The sequence below is a fragment of the Dipodomys spectabilis genome, unplaced genomic scaffold, assembly GCF_019054845.1.
Source record: "Dipodomys spectabilis isolate Male_0828 unplaced genomic scaffold, ASM1905484v1 ptg000003l, whole genome shotgun sequence".
Lineage (NCBI taxonomy): Eukaryota > Metazoa > Chordata > Mammalia > Rodentia > Heteromyidae > Dipodomys > Dipodomys spectabilis.
Window position 1 is genome coordinate 15175612 of NW_024870680.1, and position 21532 is coordinate 15197143.

The 21532-nt window shown below is 40.2% G+C and overlaps 1 protein-coding gene across 4 annotated transcripts in view; it reads left to right on the forward strand.

Moving 5' to 3' along the window:
* The window catches only part of Fam168a (family with sequence similarity 168 member A), a 170154-nt gene that overhangs the window by 115300 nt on the left and 33322 nt on the right, over window positions 1-21532 (forward strand). For 3 of the 4 annotated variants that reach the window (XM_042687563.1, XM_042687535.1, XM_042687543.1), the window contains exons 3-4: window positions 5371-5445; window positions 20326-20406. In XM_042687563.1, coding sequence (XP_042543497.1) covers window positions 5371-5445; window positions 20326-20406 — 156 coding nt within the window. The remainder of the gene's footprint in view (window positions 1-5370; window positions 5446-20325; window positions 20407-21532) is intronic. The other variant, XM_042687552.1, reaches the window with a different exon arrangement.

Sequence of the window (21532 nt, forward strand, 5' to 3'; positions counted from 1 at the left end):
ATCCTGAGTTCAAGCCCCAGGACCAGCACAAAAAAACAAACTAAAACAAATACAGAGAATGTTCCTGAAAGATTTGACTAGCATATCCTTAATAGGAAAGTAGAAAGTAGAAAGTATGCTTGTTTGACTTTAAAAGAAGTCTAGAGGTCAGTGGTATATAACAATCACATATTAGGTCAGTAATTTCAAAATCAATATCCTTACAACTTTTGGTCTTCTTTTTTTGGGTGGGGGGGAGGGTCTGGTCGTGGGGCCTGACCTCTGGGCCTGGGCGCTGTCCCTCAGCTCTTCAGCTCAAGGCTAGCGCTCTACCACTTAAGCCGCAGTGCCACTTCCGGCTTTTTTTTTTCTGCTTATGTGGTGCTGAGGAATCGAACTCAAGCATGCAAGGCAAGTGCTCTACCACTGAGCCACCTTCCCAGCCCATTTTTGGTCTTTTTTTGGTCTGAAACACCTGCTTTGGCTTAAGCACAGGTGTCTGAGGTTAAAGTTGGGGAAAAAGGGGCATTTACGGGGCCCGTTAGTAATGTGTATCCTTTTACTTAGGAAAAGCAATGACTTTACTAGATTCACTCAGAAGACATTTTTGTACAGTCACTGACCCAAACTAAGTCACCCACTCCTTCTAGCGGAAGGCTGCAAAATGAATATTTTAGTTTTAGTAGTAGAGACAGGCAAGGGCAAAGACAGGCATGAGTGCTTTATTAGCCAGCTCGTGGTGTCCACCACAATGTCTAGACAAATAAATTAGCTCCTTTATTTGGTACCTTCTGTTATAAAATAAAGACCAGTAGAAAATAGTGATTAATTAGGGATAACATAAATACTTGATATAAGTAATATTGGTTGGTTTTTTTATTGTTAGCATTACTATCTCAACTCTATAAAGTAGTCATTGTCCTACTTTATAAGAGGTGTGGGATATGGCTGAGTAGTAAAATACTTCCCTAGCATGTGTAAGAACTAGCTGGTGGGTCTGTCTTAAACCAAGGCATCCATTGCTACTCCTTAGTAATTAAGGAACAAGGGAGACTGAAAAGAATAAGTATCAGTGGTAAGAACTCAAGCAAAAAAGCCCATCTGTAACATATAATGTCAAAGAGAATTGTGTTAGGGGTCATTACTGGCCTGATGCTAGATCCACCAAATTTTGGGGGGTGTCCGTAAGAAAAGTGGGAATGTAATTTTTTGAGAAGTAGTCTTCCTGGTGTTGCTCAAGTTGGCCTCAAACTCATTACTCTTCTTCCTCTATCCCCCTCCCACATCTGTGATTACATTTGTGCACCATATACTCAGGCTAATCTCAAATTCATAACCTTTCTTCCTCAAGCCTCTTCAGTAGTTGGGATTACAAATGTGTGCAGCATCATGCCTGTCTGTATTTGATATGGCTATAATAAAAAATCAGTCATGGCATTAGCCTGAAAAAGACTATTATGTTCTGGAAAGAGGAAGGTCTAGAAAGACTTTTAGGAGGGGAAAAAAAAGGAAGCAAAGGAAAGAGTACTGTCTGACCATTGAGGACTATGGGGGTAATTTCAGGATAGGCTTGACAAAGGAAGTGAAACATTTAGATGTAAATGAGCTAGACTTGGAACATCCTTATGCCATGCAAAGAAATTTAGAACTTTATGGTTGACAATGGGGAGCCACTAGAGTGTTTCAGATGGATAATCAATTTCAAAAACTCCCTCTGGATGGATAGGTTGAAGGAAGGGGAAAGAGAAGGAGAAAGGAAAAAAAGAGGAGGAAGGAAAAAAAGAGAAGGAGGAAGGAAAAGGAGAAGGAAAGGAATATGAAATGAAGATGAAAAGACCTGTTAGGAAGTTCTTCAATACTTCAGTCAATAGACTGGTGCCGGTGAGTCACACTTGCAATCCTGACTACTATGGACATCGAAAGCAGAAGGATCAAAGTTAAAGGCCAGCCCAGACAGAAAAGTTTTTGAGCCTCTATTTAAAAATGACCATCCAAAAAACCAGGACTTGCTAGGCACTGGTGGCTCACCCCTCTAATCCTAGCTACTCAGGAGGCTGAGACTGAAGCCAGCCTGGCAGGAAAGTCTGTGAGGGCTTTTTTTTTTTTTTTGGTCAGTTGTGGGACTTTTTTGCTCAAGGCTAGTGCTGCTCTATCACTTTGAACCCCAGCTCCATTTCCAGTTCTTGAGTGGTAATTGGAGATAAGAGTCTCACAGGGACTTTTCTGCCTGGGTTAACTTCTAATAGAGAGCCTCAGATCTCAGCCTTCTGAATAGCTAGAATTACAGGAGTGAGCCATAGGCACCAGACTCAGAGAGGCTCTTATATCTAATTAACCCCTAGAAAACCGGAAGTGGCGTTGTGGCTCAAAGTGGTAGAGTATTAGCTTTGAGTGAGAAAAAAAAGCTCAGCACCCAGGCCCTGAGTTCAAGCCCTATGACCGACACAAAAAGAAAAAAGAAAAGAAGGAAGGAGAAGAAAGAAAATTCCCAGCCTCAAGTGACAGAGCACCAGCCTTGCACAGTACTAGAAGAAAGAAAGAGAAAAAAGGAAGGAAAAGAAGGAAGGAAGAAAAAAGAAAGAAGGAAAGAAAGAAAGAAAAAAACTTCCAGCTCCCAAGTGACAGAGCACCAGCCTTAGAAAGTACAGGGTCCTGAGTTCAAACCCCAGTACTGGGCAGGGGGTTTGGAGATGAACTAAGGATAGTATTTGGAATGGGGACGAGAGAGCATGTTTGAGACATTTTTAGAGAGAACAATGTCTGACGTATAGTAGATATCCAGCATTTTTGGAATATGAATGAATAAGTTAAGACTTTAAGTTGGATTTTCTGAGTTAGGCTGGAAGAGTCTGAACTTACAATGGGTTTTCTTTGCCTTAGGTGACAGGTTCAATAGTCATAAGTTTTCACTTAGTTCTCAGGAAGTCCTGAGGGCAGTTAGTGTACCTGGGAGCTTTCTCTTTAGATGTGTCTTAGATAACCTTATCTTAACCTTTTAGGAATCCTCTTTCTTTCTTTCTTTCTTTTTTTTGGGTCCGGTCGTGGGGCCTGAACTCTGGGCCTGGGCACTGTCCCTCAGCCCTTCAGCTCAAGGCTAGCGCTCTACCACTTGAGCCACAGCGCCACTTCTGGCTTTTTTTCTTTTTGCTTATGTGGTGGTGGGGAATCGAACCCAGGGTCTCATGCATTCAAGGCAAGCACTCTACCACTGATCCACCTTCCCAGCCCATAGGAATCCTGTTTTTTCCCTAGCATTGGGCTTTCCTATGCTTAATGTATCTTGGTATATAGGAGATTAAGTTATTACCATTCTCATTTTACAGATTGGAAACTGAGGTGCAGAATAGTTAAGTAACTTGCCTGGAATCATTGAGTTGTCAAAAGTTAGGAAATGTTGTTTTCTCTACAGCATATTGCTTTTATGTAATACTCTTGGACTTCCTGCTGCAATTTTCACGGATTATTATGATAAACCAAGCAACAGAATTCAGAGGATTAGATGGAGCTAATTGCTCAGTTGTTAGGATGAGGCCCTGAATTACCATGATTCACTGCACCTTCTAATTCAATTCAGCAGAGTGCGTTCATAGTATCATTCACTTTTTTTTTATTATTATCTTTAAGTAGCTGTACAAAGGAGTTCCCATTCTACAAAACAGTATATTAGTACAAAGTGTGTGACAACATTGTCACTTATCTCTCCTAACCCATCTCTTTCATTCATGTTATACTTAGAAAGTTCTTCTGATGCCTCCAGGTTAAAAGGTGAAAAAACACAAATAACTCAGAAATAGAGTCAAACATTCCCCTGTCCTTATTCTCTTTGTCAGAGAAATAGGATTTCAATCGACCTTAACTGTCACTTATATAACCACAAGCAAATTACCTAACTTCTCAAGATCACAGTTTTTTCACGGAAGTATTCATTTAATAATAGTCTTTTTTTCCCCAGACAAGGAAGCAGATTTAGATTTGATAAGGACTATTTGGTTCTTACCCAGGTCACATGGTAACCTAGTGATAACTCTAAACTTCTCCCTTTCAAAAATGTTGAAATGACAATATTTTCCAAGCATTTAAGACTTCCATGTTCCATGTTTCAGTTTATTTCAAAATCCAGTCTTGGCATGCATGCCATACATACTTGCCACCTACTTCCTTAGAACCAAGTCTCTAGAAATTAACCCTTTAAAGCAAGGGAAGGGGAGAAATTGTCCGAAAAGAAATTTACTCTTTATCTGACTTATGTAACTATAATCCCTTGTATATCACCTTTATAATAACAATAAAAAATTAAATTAAAAAAATTAACAGTTTGGCGCTGGTGGCTCATGCCTATAATCTTAGCTTCTCAGGAGGCTGAGATCCGAGGATCTTGGTTCAAAGCCAGTCCAGGCAGGAAAGTCTATGAGACTTTTATCTCCAATTAACCACCAGAAAACTGGAAGTGGCAACGTGGTTCAATGTGACAGAGCACTAGCTTTGAGCTAGGGATGGGCTAGGAAGGTGGCTCAGTGGTAGAGCCCTTGCCTTGCATGCCTGAGGCCCTGGGTTCAATTCCTCAGCACCACATAAGCAAAAAGAAAAAAGCCGGAAGTGCCGCTATGGCTCAAGTGGTAGAGCGCTAGCCTTGAGCTGAAGAGCTGAGGGACAGTGCCCAGGCCCAGAGTTCAGGCCCCATGACCAGACCAAAAAAAAAAAAAAAAAAATTCAGGGACAGACTCTGAGTTCAAACTCCACAGCCAATTAACAAAATTAACCCTTTAAATTTGAAGAGTCCAGTAGGATTTGAAGGAATTTTTATATATATCTGGAAAATCTAGGTGCTTACATTCTATTCCTGGCTCCCTTTAAAAGATGAGTGGCAGTTACTTGGAACACCTTAAAGATGTAACTACAGGAGATAAATGAACCCACTCAAGTGTCCAAAGACATAATCATCTTATAGTTTATAGTTTATCTTTTTTTCTCATTTCCAAAATGAAGTGATTTTATTTTATTAGGAAAAGACACACACACACACACACACACACACACACACACACATATGTATATGTATATGTATATGTATGTATGTGTGTGTGTATATATATATAAAGATGGCCAGGTTTGACAGTGAATACCTTTTAGCACTTGGGAAGTCTCTGCTTCCCTGTAAGAGTATCATACAGAGACTTTCTCAAGAAAGAAAATGTTAATGTATGAAGAAAATATGAAATAGACTCATACTAATCCTCCATATCACTGTTAATGTTGGTGTGTCCATTTATCTCTCTCTTGTTTTTCTTTGAGGTCCTGGTCTTTGAATTCAGGATTGTGTACTTGCCAGACAGGTGCTCTAACACTTGGGACATGCCCCTAGCCCTTTTGCTTTTGTTATTTCTCAAATAGGGTCTCACGTTTATGCCTGGGCCAGCCTGAACCACAATCCTCCTACTTATTCCTCCCTTGAAGCTGAGATAACAGGTGCGTACCAACACCTCTAGCATTTTATCGGTTGGGATGGGATCTTGTAAACTTTTTTTGGTGTTTTGGTCCATCATGGGGCTTGAACTCGGCCTAGGCACTTTCCCTGAGCTCTTCAGCTCAAGGCCAGCACTCTACCACTTGAGCCACAGTGCCACTTCCAGTTTTCTGGTGGAAAAGTCTCACAGACTTTCCTGCCTGGGCTGGCTTTGAACTACGATCCTCAGATCTCAGCCTCCTGAGTAGCTAGGACTACAGATGTGAGCCACCAGCACCTGGCTTCTTGTAAACTTTTTACCTAAGCTGGCCTCAAACTCTTGATCTCATTTTCCCAAGTAATCTAGGAGTACATGTATGAGCTACTATGCCCAACTCAAAAATACATTGTTTTTCAGCAAAAATTATATGCTGTGTACTGTTCCTGTAACTCCTTAATTAAGGAATTCTAGTTTGATTACTAAGATCTATATCATCTTTAACCAACAGCACAAACCAGAAATAAGCCACTGAATTTAGTTAGAATTAAACTGCAGAAGAAAATTGTTTCAATTACCCAAAACCAGTGAGCAAATTGTGAAGTAATTAAGAAGTGTAGTCCTAACTCTACTAACATAGTCCTGCCACCGGGCTCTCAGGAATCTTGTGGATAGACAGGTTGAAGAGCAGTCTAAGCTACACAAATTGGGTTGCCAGCATGTCCCCTATAAAATAGCAAGTCATGGGGCTGGGAAGGTGACTCAGTGGTAGAGTGCTTGCCTTGCATTTATGAGGCCCTGGGTTTGATTTCTCAGCACCATATAAGCAGAAAAAGGCAGAAGTGGTGCTGTGGCTCAAGTGGTAGAGTGCTAGCCTTGAATTGAAGAGCTGAGGGACAGCACCCAGGCCCAGAGTTCAGGCCCCATGACCATCCAAAAAAAAAAAAAATAGCAAGTCATGTACTAAAAATAGAGCTTCTCTATGTTTTCTTGAATTTTTTTTTTTTTTTTTTTTTTTTTTGGGGTCTGGTCGTGGGGCCTGAACTCTGGGCCTGGGTGCTGTCCCTCAGCTCTTCAGCTCAAGGCTAACGCTCTACCACTTGAGCCACAGCGCCACTTCCGGCTGTTTCTTTTTTGCTTATGTGGTGCTGAGGAATCAAACCCAGGGCCTCAGACATGCAAGGCAAGCGCTCTACCACTGAGCCACCTTCCCAGCCCTGTTTTCTTGAATTTTAAGTGTATTTTAATGTAATATATTTATTGGCATTGATAGGTTCTCTGAGTATTTCTTTCACTTAAATATAAAACAAATGCAATATCATTACCAAAAAAAAGAAACAAAGTTATGGAAGTATGGGAACACTTTTACATACACATTTCTTAGGAGGGACAAAAATGCTGTAAGGTGCACAAAAAAGGCTCAGTGATAGAGCACCTAAGGCCTTAGATTCAGTCCCCAGCACTACTACTTTTTCATCTTACACCCTTGCACAACAGATTGTAAATATACACACATAGACACACAAAAATGCACAAAAAACTATTTGTATTCAGAATATGATGACACAGAATCAGTGTTTCCACAGAAAGGCAAGCTGACTAGAAAAGAAGCTTTGCTTTTGTCTAGTTTGTGGTTGTCCAAGCACCTAGAATGATGGAAAGGCATTATTAGTCTTAAAAGCTGTGGGCTTATCCTAGCTACTCAGGAGGCTGAGAAGTCAGTCTGAAGCCAGCCAGAGCAGACGTTCATGAGAGTCTTACCTCAAAAACAAAAAAAAAGTTGGAGCTAGGCACTGGTGGCTCACGCCTGTAATCCTAGCCTCTCAGGAGGCTGAGATCTGAGTATTGCAGTTCAAAGCCAGCCCAGGCAGGAAAGTCCATGAGACTCTTATCTCCAATAAACCACTCAGAAAACTGGCTCTGTGGCTCAAGTGGTAGAACACTAGCCTTGAGCTGAACAGCTGAGGGACAGCGCCCAGGCCCAAAGTTCAAGCCCTACAACTGACAAAAAAAAAAACAAAAAAACGTTGGAACTGAAGGCATGACTCAAATGGTAGAATGCCAGCTGTGAGCAGGAAAAAAACCAATGAGATCATCAGATCCTGAGTTCAAGACCCTAGTTCCTGTACACACACACACACACACACACACACACACACACACACACACACACACACACACACACACACACACACACACACACACACACACACACACACACACACACACACACACACACACACACAGTCAGTCAGTCAGCCAGCCATACATATCTTTTCAACAGAAAACTCCTAATGGAAAAGGATATGTGTGGGGAGAACATTTATTGAAATACACTACTCTTTGCCATGTATATATGTGAGATATTTTGCTGAAAGTATTTAGAATTTCAAGTAGTTTAATTTTCTAGTTTACAATAGAGGAAAACCCAGTGGTTTGGAGGACCAGGGAAACTTTGTTACAATCTCATATTTGAGACATAAATGGAATATTTGGCTTTTTCTGGAGGTTCTACCAGGGGAGTACAGCTGCTTACCTATCCTTAACTGAAAAATAGCCCTTCTCTATCGGGGAAGGTCATCTTTTTTAAGTGAACATACGTCTTTGGGATGTAGAGTGATAAGGGAGGAAGGGGATACCTGGCCGGCCAGCCGTATCAGCTGAATTAACCCTGGTGTGGTCAGTGCTGCGACATTTGCCACAGAAAAATTGCCTTCACATCTTTTAGCTCGCTGGCTTTTGAATCCACATGCTTTCAGAGCCCCTCTACTTCCCAGTAGACTGTGATGGCACCTTTAGGAAAGCTACAGGAAAACTCCTTTTTCTGACTCATAAAGGAACTATTTAGGGGTTGGAGGCATGGCTCAGTTGGTAGAACACAAGCCAGGTACCGAGTTTAAGTTCTGGTCTCAGACCTAAAAAAGAAAGAAAAGAAAGTGAATATTTAGATGGATCTCCACAAAGCAAGTTCAGGATTACCCTAATCACCTAACCAACCCAGATGCAGAAAAAGACCTGGGATTTGAATCTACATCAGTCTGCAAATGAAACTTTTGCTGTTGTATGCTATATAATTTGTCTTACTTTGATACCTGGACTCAGTGTCTACAAAAGTATATGCCTGAGTCCAAGTGTAATATTCCATCTAAAGTATCTCTTGTCGCTTACTTGAATTGCAGCAGCCTTTCTGCAAGGTCTGCAAGCTAGTCCTTGTACAAACTTCATCTTTCTTTCCTGTTCCCCTACAACACTAATGCCACTATACGACCTTTATCCCAGGCTGTTTAATACCAGGATTTTCACATGTTTGCTTATCCCTCCCATTAGAAAGTGAGTTCATGGACAATACAGATTGTACCTTTTCCTTTTGTATTCATCACAGCTCCTAGCACAAATGTGTCCAAGCATTTATTTAGGTGAACTCACCAAATTGTGTACTTGATTCACTTTTGGTGATACTGGGGTTTGAACTCAAGGTCTTGCATTTGCCTAGGCAAGGTCTCTACCACTTGAGCCACACCTCTAGGCCTTTGACTCCCTTTTTAAAGGCAATCAGTCATATGTTAACATGTAACGTATGCACAATTCTAAAAAGCATGGATTTCTGGCCTTCTAATCAACAGAAAGTTCTATCACCAGGGAAAAGTTAGCTAACTAAGAAAGACCCTAAAACAGGCTTTCTGAGTGTAAAAGTGAGTACTGACAGTTTGAGCATTTAGACTTATACCCTATTTTCCTTTAGTTTTTAGTGGGGGAAAAAAAGCCTTGCTTCCATTAATAAAAGAAACATTTCTCTAGACTTTAAACCTGTCCCTTCTCTTTTCTCTTACTTTCAGCACTGTCTTCCATTGTCTTAAGCCTTCCTTGAGTTAAATCCAAAGACAAATAGTATTGGACTCTATAAAAACAACAACCAAGATTTAACTGTATGCTGTACATAAGAGATATACATTAGGAAATAAAATTTCTTGAAAGCAAAATGACTCTGGCTGAGTCAGAATATCAGATACTTAAGACTTTAAAACAAAAAAAATTGAGAAAAGTGTCAATTGAAGACATAAAAATTATGAACATACTTGTACCTAATGATAGGGCCCCCAAATCCACGAAACAAAAACCTCAGGAAAAAAAAAGTGTAAAAGAGCCACCTTAATTGGCCAGAATTTTATTGAGAAATTTTGCATTGATGTTCATCAAAGAGATGGGTCTATAGTTCTAAGTAAGCCAGAGCCAAAAAAAAACATAGGTTGTGTGGTTTCCCTCATTTGTCATCATTAGAATGTGCCTATAAATCTACAAGTAAACATACTGCATGGTAAAAGACAAAAAATATACTTGGACATGATAAACTATACAGGTCTCTAGACATTCACACAGTGAGACCAAAGGAGGATATTCTTAGGAGAGGATCACAAAGGCTCAATAGCTATGTGCACATGATCATATAAAATGGTATTCATTAAAATGAACTCCAAGAAATGGAAACAAGGGTTTTCCCCTCCTTTGTTGCTGTTTTTGTTTTCTGTACCTTTTGTCTTGTTTGTAAGTTTATATGTTTTGGAGGGTAAGGGGAGCACAGAAATGGCGGGACAAAGGGTGAACAAATGCAGTAATACTAGACATTGTGTTGAAAATGAACTATACACTTTGTGGGGGCAGACTAGAAGAAAGGGAAGAGGTGACTGTTCAAAAAGATATGTACTCAATTGTTAAAACAGGGATACAGAAGGACCCATTGCAACAATGAGATGTACAAGTCGTTATGTCGAAAAACTAACTTTACAACTTTGGTGGGGGGGACAGGGAGGGGGGGAGGATGGGAAGGGGAAACAAAGCAGGAGGCTACAATGCCTGAGAAGAAATGTGCTCATTATCTTACCCATGTAATTGTAACCCCTCTGTACAGTATTTTCACAATAAAAAAAAATATATATATAAAATATATGTACTCATTACCTGACTTATGTAACTATAACCCCTCTGTACATCACTTTTATAATAGAATAAGATAAAAAATTTAAAATATTAAAAAAGAGCCAATTCAATAATGATAGTTAGAGACTTCAATGCCTTCACTTTTGGCTGAGTGTCCATGGCTCATACCTATAATCCTAACTACCCAGGAGCTAAGACTTGAGGATCATAGTTTGAAGCCAGCTTAGGCAGATAAATGCAAGAGATTCTTACCTCCAATTACCCAGCAAAGTGCGAGAAGTGGAAGTGTGGCTCAAGTGGTAGAGCACCAGCTTTCAGTGGAGAAAACTAAGCAAGAGAGTAAATCCCAGTCCCATCATTCACACATACCCAACAAAATACCTTAACTTTGAATAATCAATAGGCTAATAAATAGATTTGAACAACAATGTACATCTGATGCCTATAGGATACCCCAGTATCCTATCTCCTATCTCCTAGGATATATACCACCTAAGGATATACCTCAATTGTAAGAGTGCTTGCCTAGCCAGGTGAGAGCTGAGGATCATGGTGAGAAGCCAGCCTTTGATTTCTTGTTGAATAATGTGTTTCTTTTTATTCAACCATGTGTTGTATGTGTTGCAAATGTCTTTTTTTTCTCTTTTTGGTTTGTTTATGGAATCGTTTGTCATGTAGAGCTTTCTATGTTGGTGAATTAAATCCATCACCCTTTGTGATTCTTCCTTTTGATTTTACCTAAGAAATACTTTGAATCCTAAGGTCATATTGATACTTTTTCATATTTCTTTTTTTTTTTTTGATAGTTTGACATTTTCAGTGTTTTGTTTTTGTTTTTGTTTTTTGAGACAGAGTCTTGCCTTATAACCCAGGCTGGCTTGGAACTTACTATGTAGCCCAGGCTAGCCTCAAACTCCCTACATTCTACCTCAGCCTCCTGAGTACTGGTATGACAGACATTCACCACCACACCCAATTTGAGGAAGTGGGGGAGGGGCTACCACTTAAGCCATGCTCCTAGCCCTTTCTGCATTAGTTTTCAAAGTGGGTCTCATATTTATTTCTAGAGCAACCTGGACCGTGATCCTCCTATTTATACTTCTCATGTGAATAGGATGATAGACACATGTTACCATACCTACCTTTCATTGGTTGAAACTTTTTGCTCAAGCCGGAAATTCAGTTCTCCCAAACTGTGCCTCAATTAAAAGCACGAACCATTGTGCCAGGCTACCACGCCCATTTTAAAGTTTTATATTTTTGATTTCTCTAGACTGATAGTGTGAATGGGGGAGATAATTTTATTTTTTATGTGGAAAATAAATGTCCCATTATATCTTACTGAATCTGAGTAAGAGTTCTTTAAAAAAGAAAATATAGTGAGAGGATGAATTGTCCTGGAGGGAAAGAGATTCATGGACCAAATAGTCAATTTGAAAATCTTACCTTGCTCTTTTATCCATATTTAAATATAAATGCACGGTAGTCAGAGGCCATATACCAACAGCATGGAATGTATTGGGTCCTCCCAAGTGCCAAGCAGAAAAGATGCAAACATACTCTGGACTGGAGATTGAAGCAGAATAGGCCATCTGCTTTCCATTAAAATGTCTTCCATTCTAGTAGATAAGAAACTGCAGAGATATTTTTAGACTTATTGAAGAATTTTTCCCTCTGAAGAATGGTACACATTTGGCCTTATGTTCTTATCTATAGCAATTATATTAATGAGCATCTCAGCAAACTGTGTGTGTGTGTGTGTGTGTGTGTGTGTGTGTGTGTTGTCACTTTACAATATGGTAAGTTAAACCAGCTCAGGGTTTGGCCTTCCCTGCTAGCGTTCAACAAAGGTGAATGATCTGGAGAGAGCCAGCCCTTACCCTGGATAGGCATGCATTCCCTGAAGATATAGCACAGTCATAGCACAGCTGAGTTCTGGTATCTCACCCTTTCTTGTTAAGAGGCTTTTCCTCGAGAATAGTTGCCTCACTCACAGTTCATATCCTAGAATTCCATCACTGCAAGTGTGAGGCTTCCTGGGTGGTCCTTGAATCCAGTTCTGGCTGCCTTAAGTTTCAGGACTGCTTTAAGTTTCAGCACGTTAGCCCCTTGCCTTGCTAGGGTTGACTTATATTCTCACTAGTCTAGCACTCTAAATAGTCAAGCCTTCCAGCTAGTAAGAGAAACTTCAAGTCAGGCATAAGCTAACAGATTCCAGGGTTCATCATTTAGTTTGCTTTCTTTTTTCCTGTTACACAAGAGGGGCTGCTGTAAATCCTGCAGTTAGAATGTCTCCTCCTACCCCTAGTCTGGGGTCAGGGCCTGGGCACTGTTCTTGAGCTTCTTGAGCCCAGTGCCACTTCTGGCTTTTCCTTTTATGTGGTACTGAGGAATCGAACGCAGGGCTTTATGCATGCTACACAAGCACTCTACCACTAAGTCACATTCCCAGCTGTACAGTTATAATGTCTCCCCTTGTTAGGAGAGATGGGTGACAATGTTATCAGACACTTTGTATTCATATAGTGTTTTGTAGAATGGGAACTTGTTTGTACAACTACTTAAAGATAATAAAAAATTAAAAAAGAGTTGAAATAATATTTCAGTGTAAAAGAAAAAAAAAGAATGTCTCCCCTTGCTTTACAGTTTCTCAGCTCACAGCACTGAAAGTAGGATTTTACTATCAGGGTCAAGTTTTTTTTTTTCCCCCTTGGTCGTGGGGCTTGAACTCATGGACTTTCCTGCCTGGGCTGGCTTTGAACCTGGATCCTCAGATCTCAGCCTCCTGAGTAGCTAGGATTATAGGTGTGTGCCACTGGCGCCCGGCTTAGGATCAAGTTTTGTAGACTGTTTCCTGAATACCTTTGTAGTTTTCCCCATTTCTTTGTCCCATTGTTTTAGCTTTTCTTTTACACTGCTGCAATAACATCTATCAGATCTCCCCTCTGATCTTGCCTGCTCTGAATCATTTTCCACATGGCCACAAGTAGTTTTCTAAAACACAAACTTAAAACTCTCCAGTTAAAAACCCTCCACAAAGGCTTCCTAGTATTTGATGGCAAATTCCATCCCTTTACAAGGGATTCATATCTGTTGGCACCCTGTCCCTAAATCTGACTACCTTTTTGTTGTAATTTACTGCCACTGCACAACGTGTATTCCAAGCCTACTGAACTATTTACCACTCTCTAATGTCACATACATTCTCATGCCTTCATGTGTGGAAAAAGTGTATATTTCTCTGTCCTCATTTCATATAACTAATAAACTCCTCCCACTCATATTCCAAGGCCTTTGAGTAGACATTCTCAATTCTTCCCAAACTGCTTCTTCATTTCCTTCTTAGTATTCTGATAACATCCCAACATTCTGATTATATATGTATAGGAGAGTTTAGATGAGCTATATTATTTTTCCATTAGACTTAAACTTCTGTATAAAGAAGTACTAGTAGCTGGGTGCCAGTGGCTCATGCCTGTAATCCTAGTTACTCAGGGGACTGAGATCTGAGGATTGTGGTTCAAAGCCAGCACAGGCAGGAAAATCTGTGAAACTCTTTTCTCCAGTAAACTGCTCAGAAAACCAGAAGTAGCACTGTGGCTGAAGTGGTAGAATGCTAGCCTTGAGCTGAAAAGCTGAGGGACAGCAACCAGGCCCAGAGTTCAAGCCCCATGACCGACCAAAAAAAAAAAAAAAGGTACTAGTAGTGCCACGCTTGACACAGAATAGGCATTTGCTAGCTGGTACTGATGAAGAAATCTAGAAAAAGTCAAGTTAGATAAAGCAAGAAATCTAGAATAAAACACTCCTACCACCATCAAAACCTTGTATTTGAGTTCAGTTAAAAACTTACTTTGTGTGTGTGCTGTACTGAGGCTAAAGCACTGTTCCTTAGTTTTTTTGCTCAAGGCTGGTACTCTATTTGAGCCATAGCCCTACTCGCTTTTTGGTAATTAATTGGAGAAAAGAGTCTCACAGACTCCCATCAATGCTGGCTTCAAGCCACGATCCTCAGATCACATTCTCCTGAGAGAATATAGACATGAGCTAGTATTGCCAGACTGAATTAGGGGAAAATATCAACAAGAGTAAACATCACAGAAAGAAAAATTGAACTATGAAAGGGAATTTGCAAATTAAAGTATGATAAAGGTAAGCACCCAAAAGGGCGGTAAAAGGTTGAAATAATTGGGTGTTTTGGATTTTTACAAGAAAAAAAAAATCCAGGGAGAGTAATGTATATATGAAGATATATTTCTGTGTTATTTCTCTCCACAAGAGAAACAAAGGTATCTATAGCAGAGGGAACAGATTTGTGTTCTGTGAGATTTGTGTTCAGTGGCTAAGGTGTTTGGGGTAAGATAGAATTTTAGCATGGAGCAAAAGTTTCAACCTCCAAAGCTCTCCAGCAGGAACTTTGAATGACTGAAGAGAAAGGGGAATTAGAAAGGTGGCTGGCAGAAGCTGTGCTCTCAGCCAATTGGCCCTAGAAAGGGCATTCCTGCACTGAGTTGCAAATTGAGCCCATTTAGCTCCAATACCTCCTCTAACTATATTCAGTGTCTGTGTGATACTTGAAGGAAAATCAGCATGACTTAAGATACTGAGTGAAAATAGCTTTTATTTTTTTTAAAGCAGAAGCTTCTTTAACTAACTTAATTCCAAAATAATATCCTATTTTTGCCAGTGTTGAAGAGGAAATAAAATAATCTTGGCCAAATAAATAGCAGTTAAATATGGAAGTTTAGACTGACGAGACTCAGGTTTTAGCAGATGTAAGGAGGTTGGCTGGAGTGGGCTTTGTTTTACTCAGGCCTGAGTTCTGATTACACTCTCTTTACTCACTGTATAAGATATAGCTCAATATCCTTATCTCTAAAGTAAAGCTAATAATAATTCCTGGGGCTGGGAAGGTGGCTCAGTGCTAGAGCGCTTGCCTTGCATGCATGAGGCCCTGGGTTCAATTCCTCAGCACCACATAAGCAAAAAGAAAAAAGCCAGAAGTGGCGCTGTGGCTCAAGTGGTAGAATGCTAGCCTTGAGCTGAAGAGCTGAGGGACAGCACCCAGGCCCAGAGTTCAGGTCCCACGACCCGACTCCCCCCCCCCCCCCCCCCCAAAAAAAATAACCAAGCTGGGATTGCAGCAGTAGTTTTCATTTTAATCATGAACTTCAGATCTAAAATATCTTTATTGCCTAAGTGTCCCCTTGCCCACAAAGGGCTAATCCTCTTAGTCTTCCTAAGCCAGAGAGTTAGTTTTCCATAGCCTTTTGATATTCTACTATTTACAGTTTCTAAAGATCAGGCAGTTTCAAGAATAGTCCCTTGATTTCTGTTGAAATAACTTCTTATTTCCATATTAATAAAAATAGCTTTGTATTTCTTTAGCTTTAATCCTAGTAAGAACAAGAAAAGGAGATTAGATTGTATTGACAGCTATAAAGTAATTTGAAATGTACACATCACAATTGCAGGAAAGCTAATCATTACTACAACCTTTGAACTATAAAGGAGTAATGCTCACACATTTTTTTCTTTGTAGTCTTGACCTTCAAAAAATATAAATACAGTCCTGAGAAACTATTTTGTATGAGCAATAGTGAAGTGATATATGGTGTGTCATTGCCAAATGAGCTTCAGGAGAAAATCTAGTCAACTCTTGGAGGTGGGGAGAGTCTTTGGAGTATGGTGGGCAAAGGGGCAAAGACTGAGATGGAAAGATGATTGGCATATTTGAGGAACATTGAGGAGGCCATTGTAGCTGGAGGTAAATAACAAGAGAGGATATTAGATAGGTAGCAGGACCCCAGGTGAGTCATTAAATGGATTTAGCTCTCCTAATTATCATAAGCCACTTTAGGGTATGATTTGACTTACAGTTAAAACAGTACCACTCTGGCTGCTGTAGGAAATAGACTATATGAAATCAAGAGTATAAGCAGAGAGACTGTGTTTGAGGCTTTTACAATAATGTTGGTAAAAGCAATTATGACTTGGGCTGGAATGCAAAATGTGGACACATTGAGATCTGGCAGATTTTGAGTATGTTTTAAAAATTGAATTAGAAGCCCTGGCACCAGGTGGCTCACGCCTGAAATCCTAGCTACTCAGGAGGCTGAGATCTGAGGATCAGGCTTCAAAGCCAGCTCAGGGCACCAAAGCCCGTGAGATTCTTTTCTCCAATAAATCACTCAGAAAACTGGAAGTAGTGCTGTGGCTCAAGTGGGAGAGCACTAGCCTTGAGCTGAAGAGCTGAGGGACAGCGCCTAGGCCCAAAGTTCAAGCCCCACAACTGACAAAAAACTTAAAAATAAAAAAAATAGTTGGGCACTGGTGGCTCACACCTGTAATTCTAGCTACTCAGTAGGCTGACATCTGAGGATCACGGTTCAAAGCCAGCCCGGGCAGGAAACTTCGTGAGACTCTTATCTCCAATAAACCACTCAAAAACTGGAAGTAGCACTACGGCTCAAGCAGTAGAGAGCTTACCTTGAGCTGAAGAGGGCAGGGACAGTGCCAAGGCCCAGAGTTCAAGCCCCACGACCGACCAAAATAAATACATAAAATTGAATTAAAAGGATTGCTGATAGGTTAGATGTGGATAGTTGAAAGAGAAGAAGCAAAAACTAAGGTTTGTTCACCTTAGAGTTGGAAGAATGAGTTATTGTCTTCTAATATAGAAAAAAATGAAACTATAGAGAACTAGTTTGGGAAAGATTCAGAAGTAAAAAATTATTCTTGTTATGTTTGAAGTGATCATAGCTAACTTTTAAAAGGCTTAACTGAATAGTTGGGGCCTAATATTTTACAAGTTTTAGTAAATTTAATTTTAATACTTTTGGCAATTTAGGTAATTTAAATTATTTAACTTTTTTGTAATAGTGAGATTGCTTTCTTGATTTTTACTGAATTCTGAATATTGTTTCTACCAATTTGGTGGATTTTTTTAGATTTTTCTATTTATAGTTATGCCTGCTGTAAATAGGGATAATTTGATTCCTCCCTTTCTATTTAGATACGTTTTTTTATTTCTCTTGCTTAAGTGCTCTGATTAAGACTTCTATACAATATATGCTGAAGCTGGGCCCTGGTGGCTCATGCCTAAGGATCACAGTTTAAAGCCAGTCTGGGCCAGGAAAGTCCGTGAGACTAGTGTCTCCAATTAGCCACCAGAAAACCGGAAGTGGTGTTGTGGCTCATGTGGTAGAGTGTAGCCTTGAGCTGAAGAGCTCAGGGACAGCCCCTAAACCCAGAGTTCAAGCCCCACCACCGATCAAAAACAAGCAAGCAAACAAATACACACACTATGCTAAATAAGTACAGCGAAAGTTGACATGCTTGCTGTGTTCCAGATCATAGCAGAAACTCTTTTAGCTCTTGTTCTGAATGATGTATGGCTGGAGATATGGCTCCAAGTAGGGAGTGCCAACAGAAGACAAGACAAAAAGCCACATGATAGCATGAGGCCCTGAGTTTAAGCCCCCCCCCCCCCCACATACACATACACCTTACTCTAAGCCAGGTGTACACCTTACTCTAAGTGGTGTACACCTACCTACAATCCTAATATTTGGACTACCAAATCAAAATCCCAGTGAACATGTTAAAATTGCAGAAAATAGCAAGCCCGGCACTTTGTTTGGTTTTGTTTTTTTTTTTTAACTGTTTTTTTTTTTTTGTCTTTTCTTTTTTGGTACTGGGGATCGAACGCAGGATGTTGCACTTGCTAGGCAAGTGCTTTGCCACTGAGCTACATCCCAGCCCAAGCCCTGTACTTTAAACATTGCTAGTGCAAGTTCAGATCAAATCTTTCTAGAAAATAGTGTTGCAAAATATGTGAAGACTCTTAGCATGTTACTTCTTACCACCCCTGCTTGCTGTTGCTTTCTGGAAGCTGAGGCACAAAAATCATGAGTTTGATCACCCTGTGATCAACCCTGTATAGACATATATGGTCATTCTGCTTGTGTTGAAGAAAGATCTATAATCATCCCTAAAGTATCTGAAATGACAGAATGGTAGTGGGATTATTTATAGTTGCAGCCTGCCCGCCCCTCCCTCCTTCCCTCCCTCCCTCCCTCCCTCCCTTCCTTCCCTCCTTCCTTCCTTCCTTCTATTCTTCCTTCCATTGTGGGGCTTGAACTCATCCCTGAGATCTTTTTTTTTCAATTTAATTTTTTGTGTGTGTGTGAGAATACCGTATAGAGGAGTTACAATTACATGGGCAAGAGCATCCCTGAGATCTTTTGCTCAAGGCTAGCCCTGTACCACTTTGAGCCACAGCTCCACTTCCAGTTTTTGAGTGGTTAATTGGAGATAAGAGGTTCACAGGGACTTTTCTGCTCAGGCTGGCTTTGAGCCTGGATCCTCAGATCTCAGTCCCCTGAGTAGCTAAGATTGCAGGCGTGAGCCACTGAAGCCCTGTTGGCGACAGTTTTCTTACCTGAAGCTGAGTAGAGGTTTCAGCCATAAAACTGGATTACTTAGCTTCACAGATTGGGCACCTAGACTTTGTTCTTGAGAAGTGCCACACCTCTAGATTGTTAATGAAGTGACGAGTTGGATACGTCAGTTCTAAAATCAAAAAAATGGAGGAGAGTGTAAGGAGAAATGAATTTTCTTTGGAGTTGGAAAGGATTTATGGAACAGCATATTAACAAAGATACATTATTAAAGCTTCAAAATTTACAAATCCCAAAGAAGCTTTTAGGGATTTAGGGATTTAATCTTTGACTTTTAAAACCAGCTTTCCATTGTTAGTGAGAATACCAATGCGCATTTAAAAGCTGTAGGAAGTAGTGAGACAGGCACTTACGCACTGCTAGGACAAGTTCAAATTAATAGTCTTTTCTAGAAAGCAGTATGGCAACCTATTTGAAGTTTTATCACCTCTTCTGCTGTTACCCTGGTCTAAGCCCCATTATCTTCTAATTACCACACGCTTGCCACAACCTGCCCTTTAAATTCTGTGTTTTAATTCTCTTGTTACTAAGGTGACATCTTTTTGTTGAAGATGATTGAAAGGCTGTAGAAACAGATATTGGTGATTCTTGCACCAATATTGCAAATATAATAAATGTTCTTGAATTGTACCCTTAAGTGATTGAAATGTCAGTTTTTTATGCTTAATTTACCACAATAGAAAACTTCCAAAAAACAAAACAAGATGTAGAGCTGGAAATACAGTTCTTGGTAGAGTGCTTGCCATGAGGCCCTAGGTTTGAACCATTAGCACAACAAAAAAATGTATGTATGTGTATGTATCCTTGTATTTTACTTACCATATATATGTACATGTATATTCCTATAAAGTCAAGACACCTTGACTTCCTTCTTGAGAAGTGCCATGCCCCTAGACTGCTAATTGACGAGTAGGCTACTTCAGATCTGTATACATGTATACATATATATATGCGTGTATATATACTTAGTGGTATCAGCAGCTTCATATTGGAATGGGAGATTACTAACATCAAGACAATTGACAGATGTTACAAAAGAGACTTGCTCTCTTTTCCATATAGAAAGCTAGCTGGAAAAGTGTTAATGAGCTTACCTCTGGGGATGAGAGAAATGTGGCAGGGATATGAAAGTAAGCTTACATTTTTCATCATCTATGCTTCTATATATTGTTTTCTTGATTTTTTTCTTTTCAAGTACCTGGGATTAAACTCAGGGTTCATAGTAGCTTGGCTTGCTTGTTCAGCTGGCTCTCTACCACTTGAACTATGCTTCCAAGTCTGAGTCCCCCCTCCCCCCCGCTTTTTTTTTTAACAGTGAGGATACAGTCATAATTGCATGTTTTACTTTTTTTTAAGGGAGATTTTAAAATCCACATGTTTTGATGGTGTGATATTAATTACTTTTCTCTTGATTCAAGAGAATCCAAGTCTGTTAACTTGGATTCTGTTTCCTCAGAAATCTGCTTTTTACCTTATGCCTAAGTGAAGCTTTTCTTGTTTCTTTATAGGTTACCCTACAGCCTACCCTGCAGCGGCCCCTGCCTACAATCCCAGCCTGTACCCAACCAATAGCCCCAGTTATGCTCCAGGTAAGCAGAGTTGGAGCAGCAGTTCAGGAGGTGATGTGAAAAGTAGAGCTCTATTTGGAAAAACAAACCCATCTGTTGTCCGTACTGTCTTTAATTGCTCTGGGAACTAGGGCAGATCAACCTCAGGGTGGGAGTGGGAGTAGAATCTCTTTCATTTTCCTGGGGACTTGACGCTGGCCCATCCCTCCTATGCTGGAATGGATGAGACATTCAGCCTCCTTTCTGGTCATCTCAAGCAACGTGCAAATCCATTCTTTGCTCAGTTTCCTTGAGGCAGCTATTGGGAAATCCAAATGTGTGTACACAAATGCGCGCACATACACACACAGCAGAATCCTGGGTGTAGATTTGGGAGAGTGAGAGACTTGCCACCAGAGGGTAAAAAGCTGATGTTCAGGGTAAGACAAGCTACTTGTTTTTCAGCAATAATAAAGGCATGACACTTGTATAGAGGTTAAAATGGGTTTGAAAATACTTGTTCTGTTTTGGGCCAGGAGCATTGCAGCACTGATGGTTCTAACCTCCAAACTCAACCAGTATTTTAACACTCAAAAGCAAAAGGAAGAAAGGCTCTGTGGTTAGAAAGTCTTCCGTTTGAATCCTAATTAACCATCCCACTAGTTGTAAAGCCTTGAAGTCACCTCACCTCTGAGAGTTACATATAATTACGTACCTCAGGGTTGTAGGTGGTTTTATGTAAGCTCCTCTTCATTCACTTGATAAATATTTGTTGACTGTCCTCCATACTGGGATTGAAAAATTAAAATATGTCATCTTTGTCTTAAGTAGCTTACAGTTCACTTTGGGGCCTGGCATATAAACAAATTCACTGTAGTACTGTATTGTCAGTACTATAGAAGAAATACATATTAGGAGAGAGAAAGGAGGCACAGTGTGCCTAGAATGAAAGTGTAGGGGAAGGTTCACACAGGAGCTTGTAACAGAGACTTGAAGGCGAAGTAGACTGTTTTACTTTGTTTTTAAAGCACTCAAAGGAGGAGGAGTCATTTCAGGGAAGCATGGCAGTAGGGGAATGGTTGAAGCATGGAGCCAGATGGGATGGCTGGATAACTGGAAACTATAGGTCACAAGGGCCTACAAATTTGGAAAGACCTTAAATGTCACA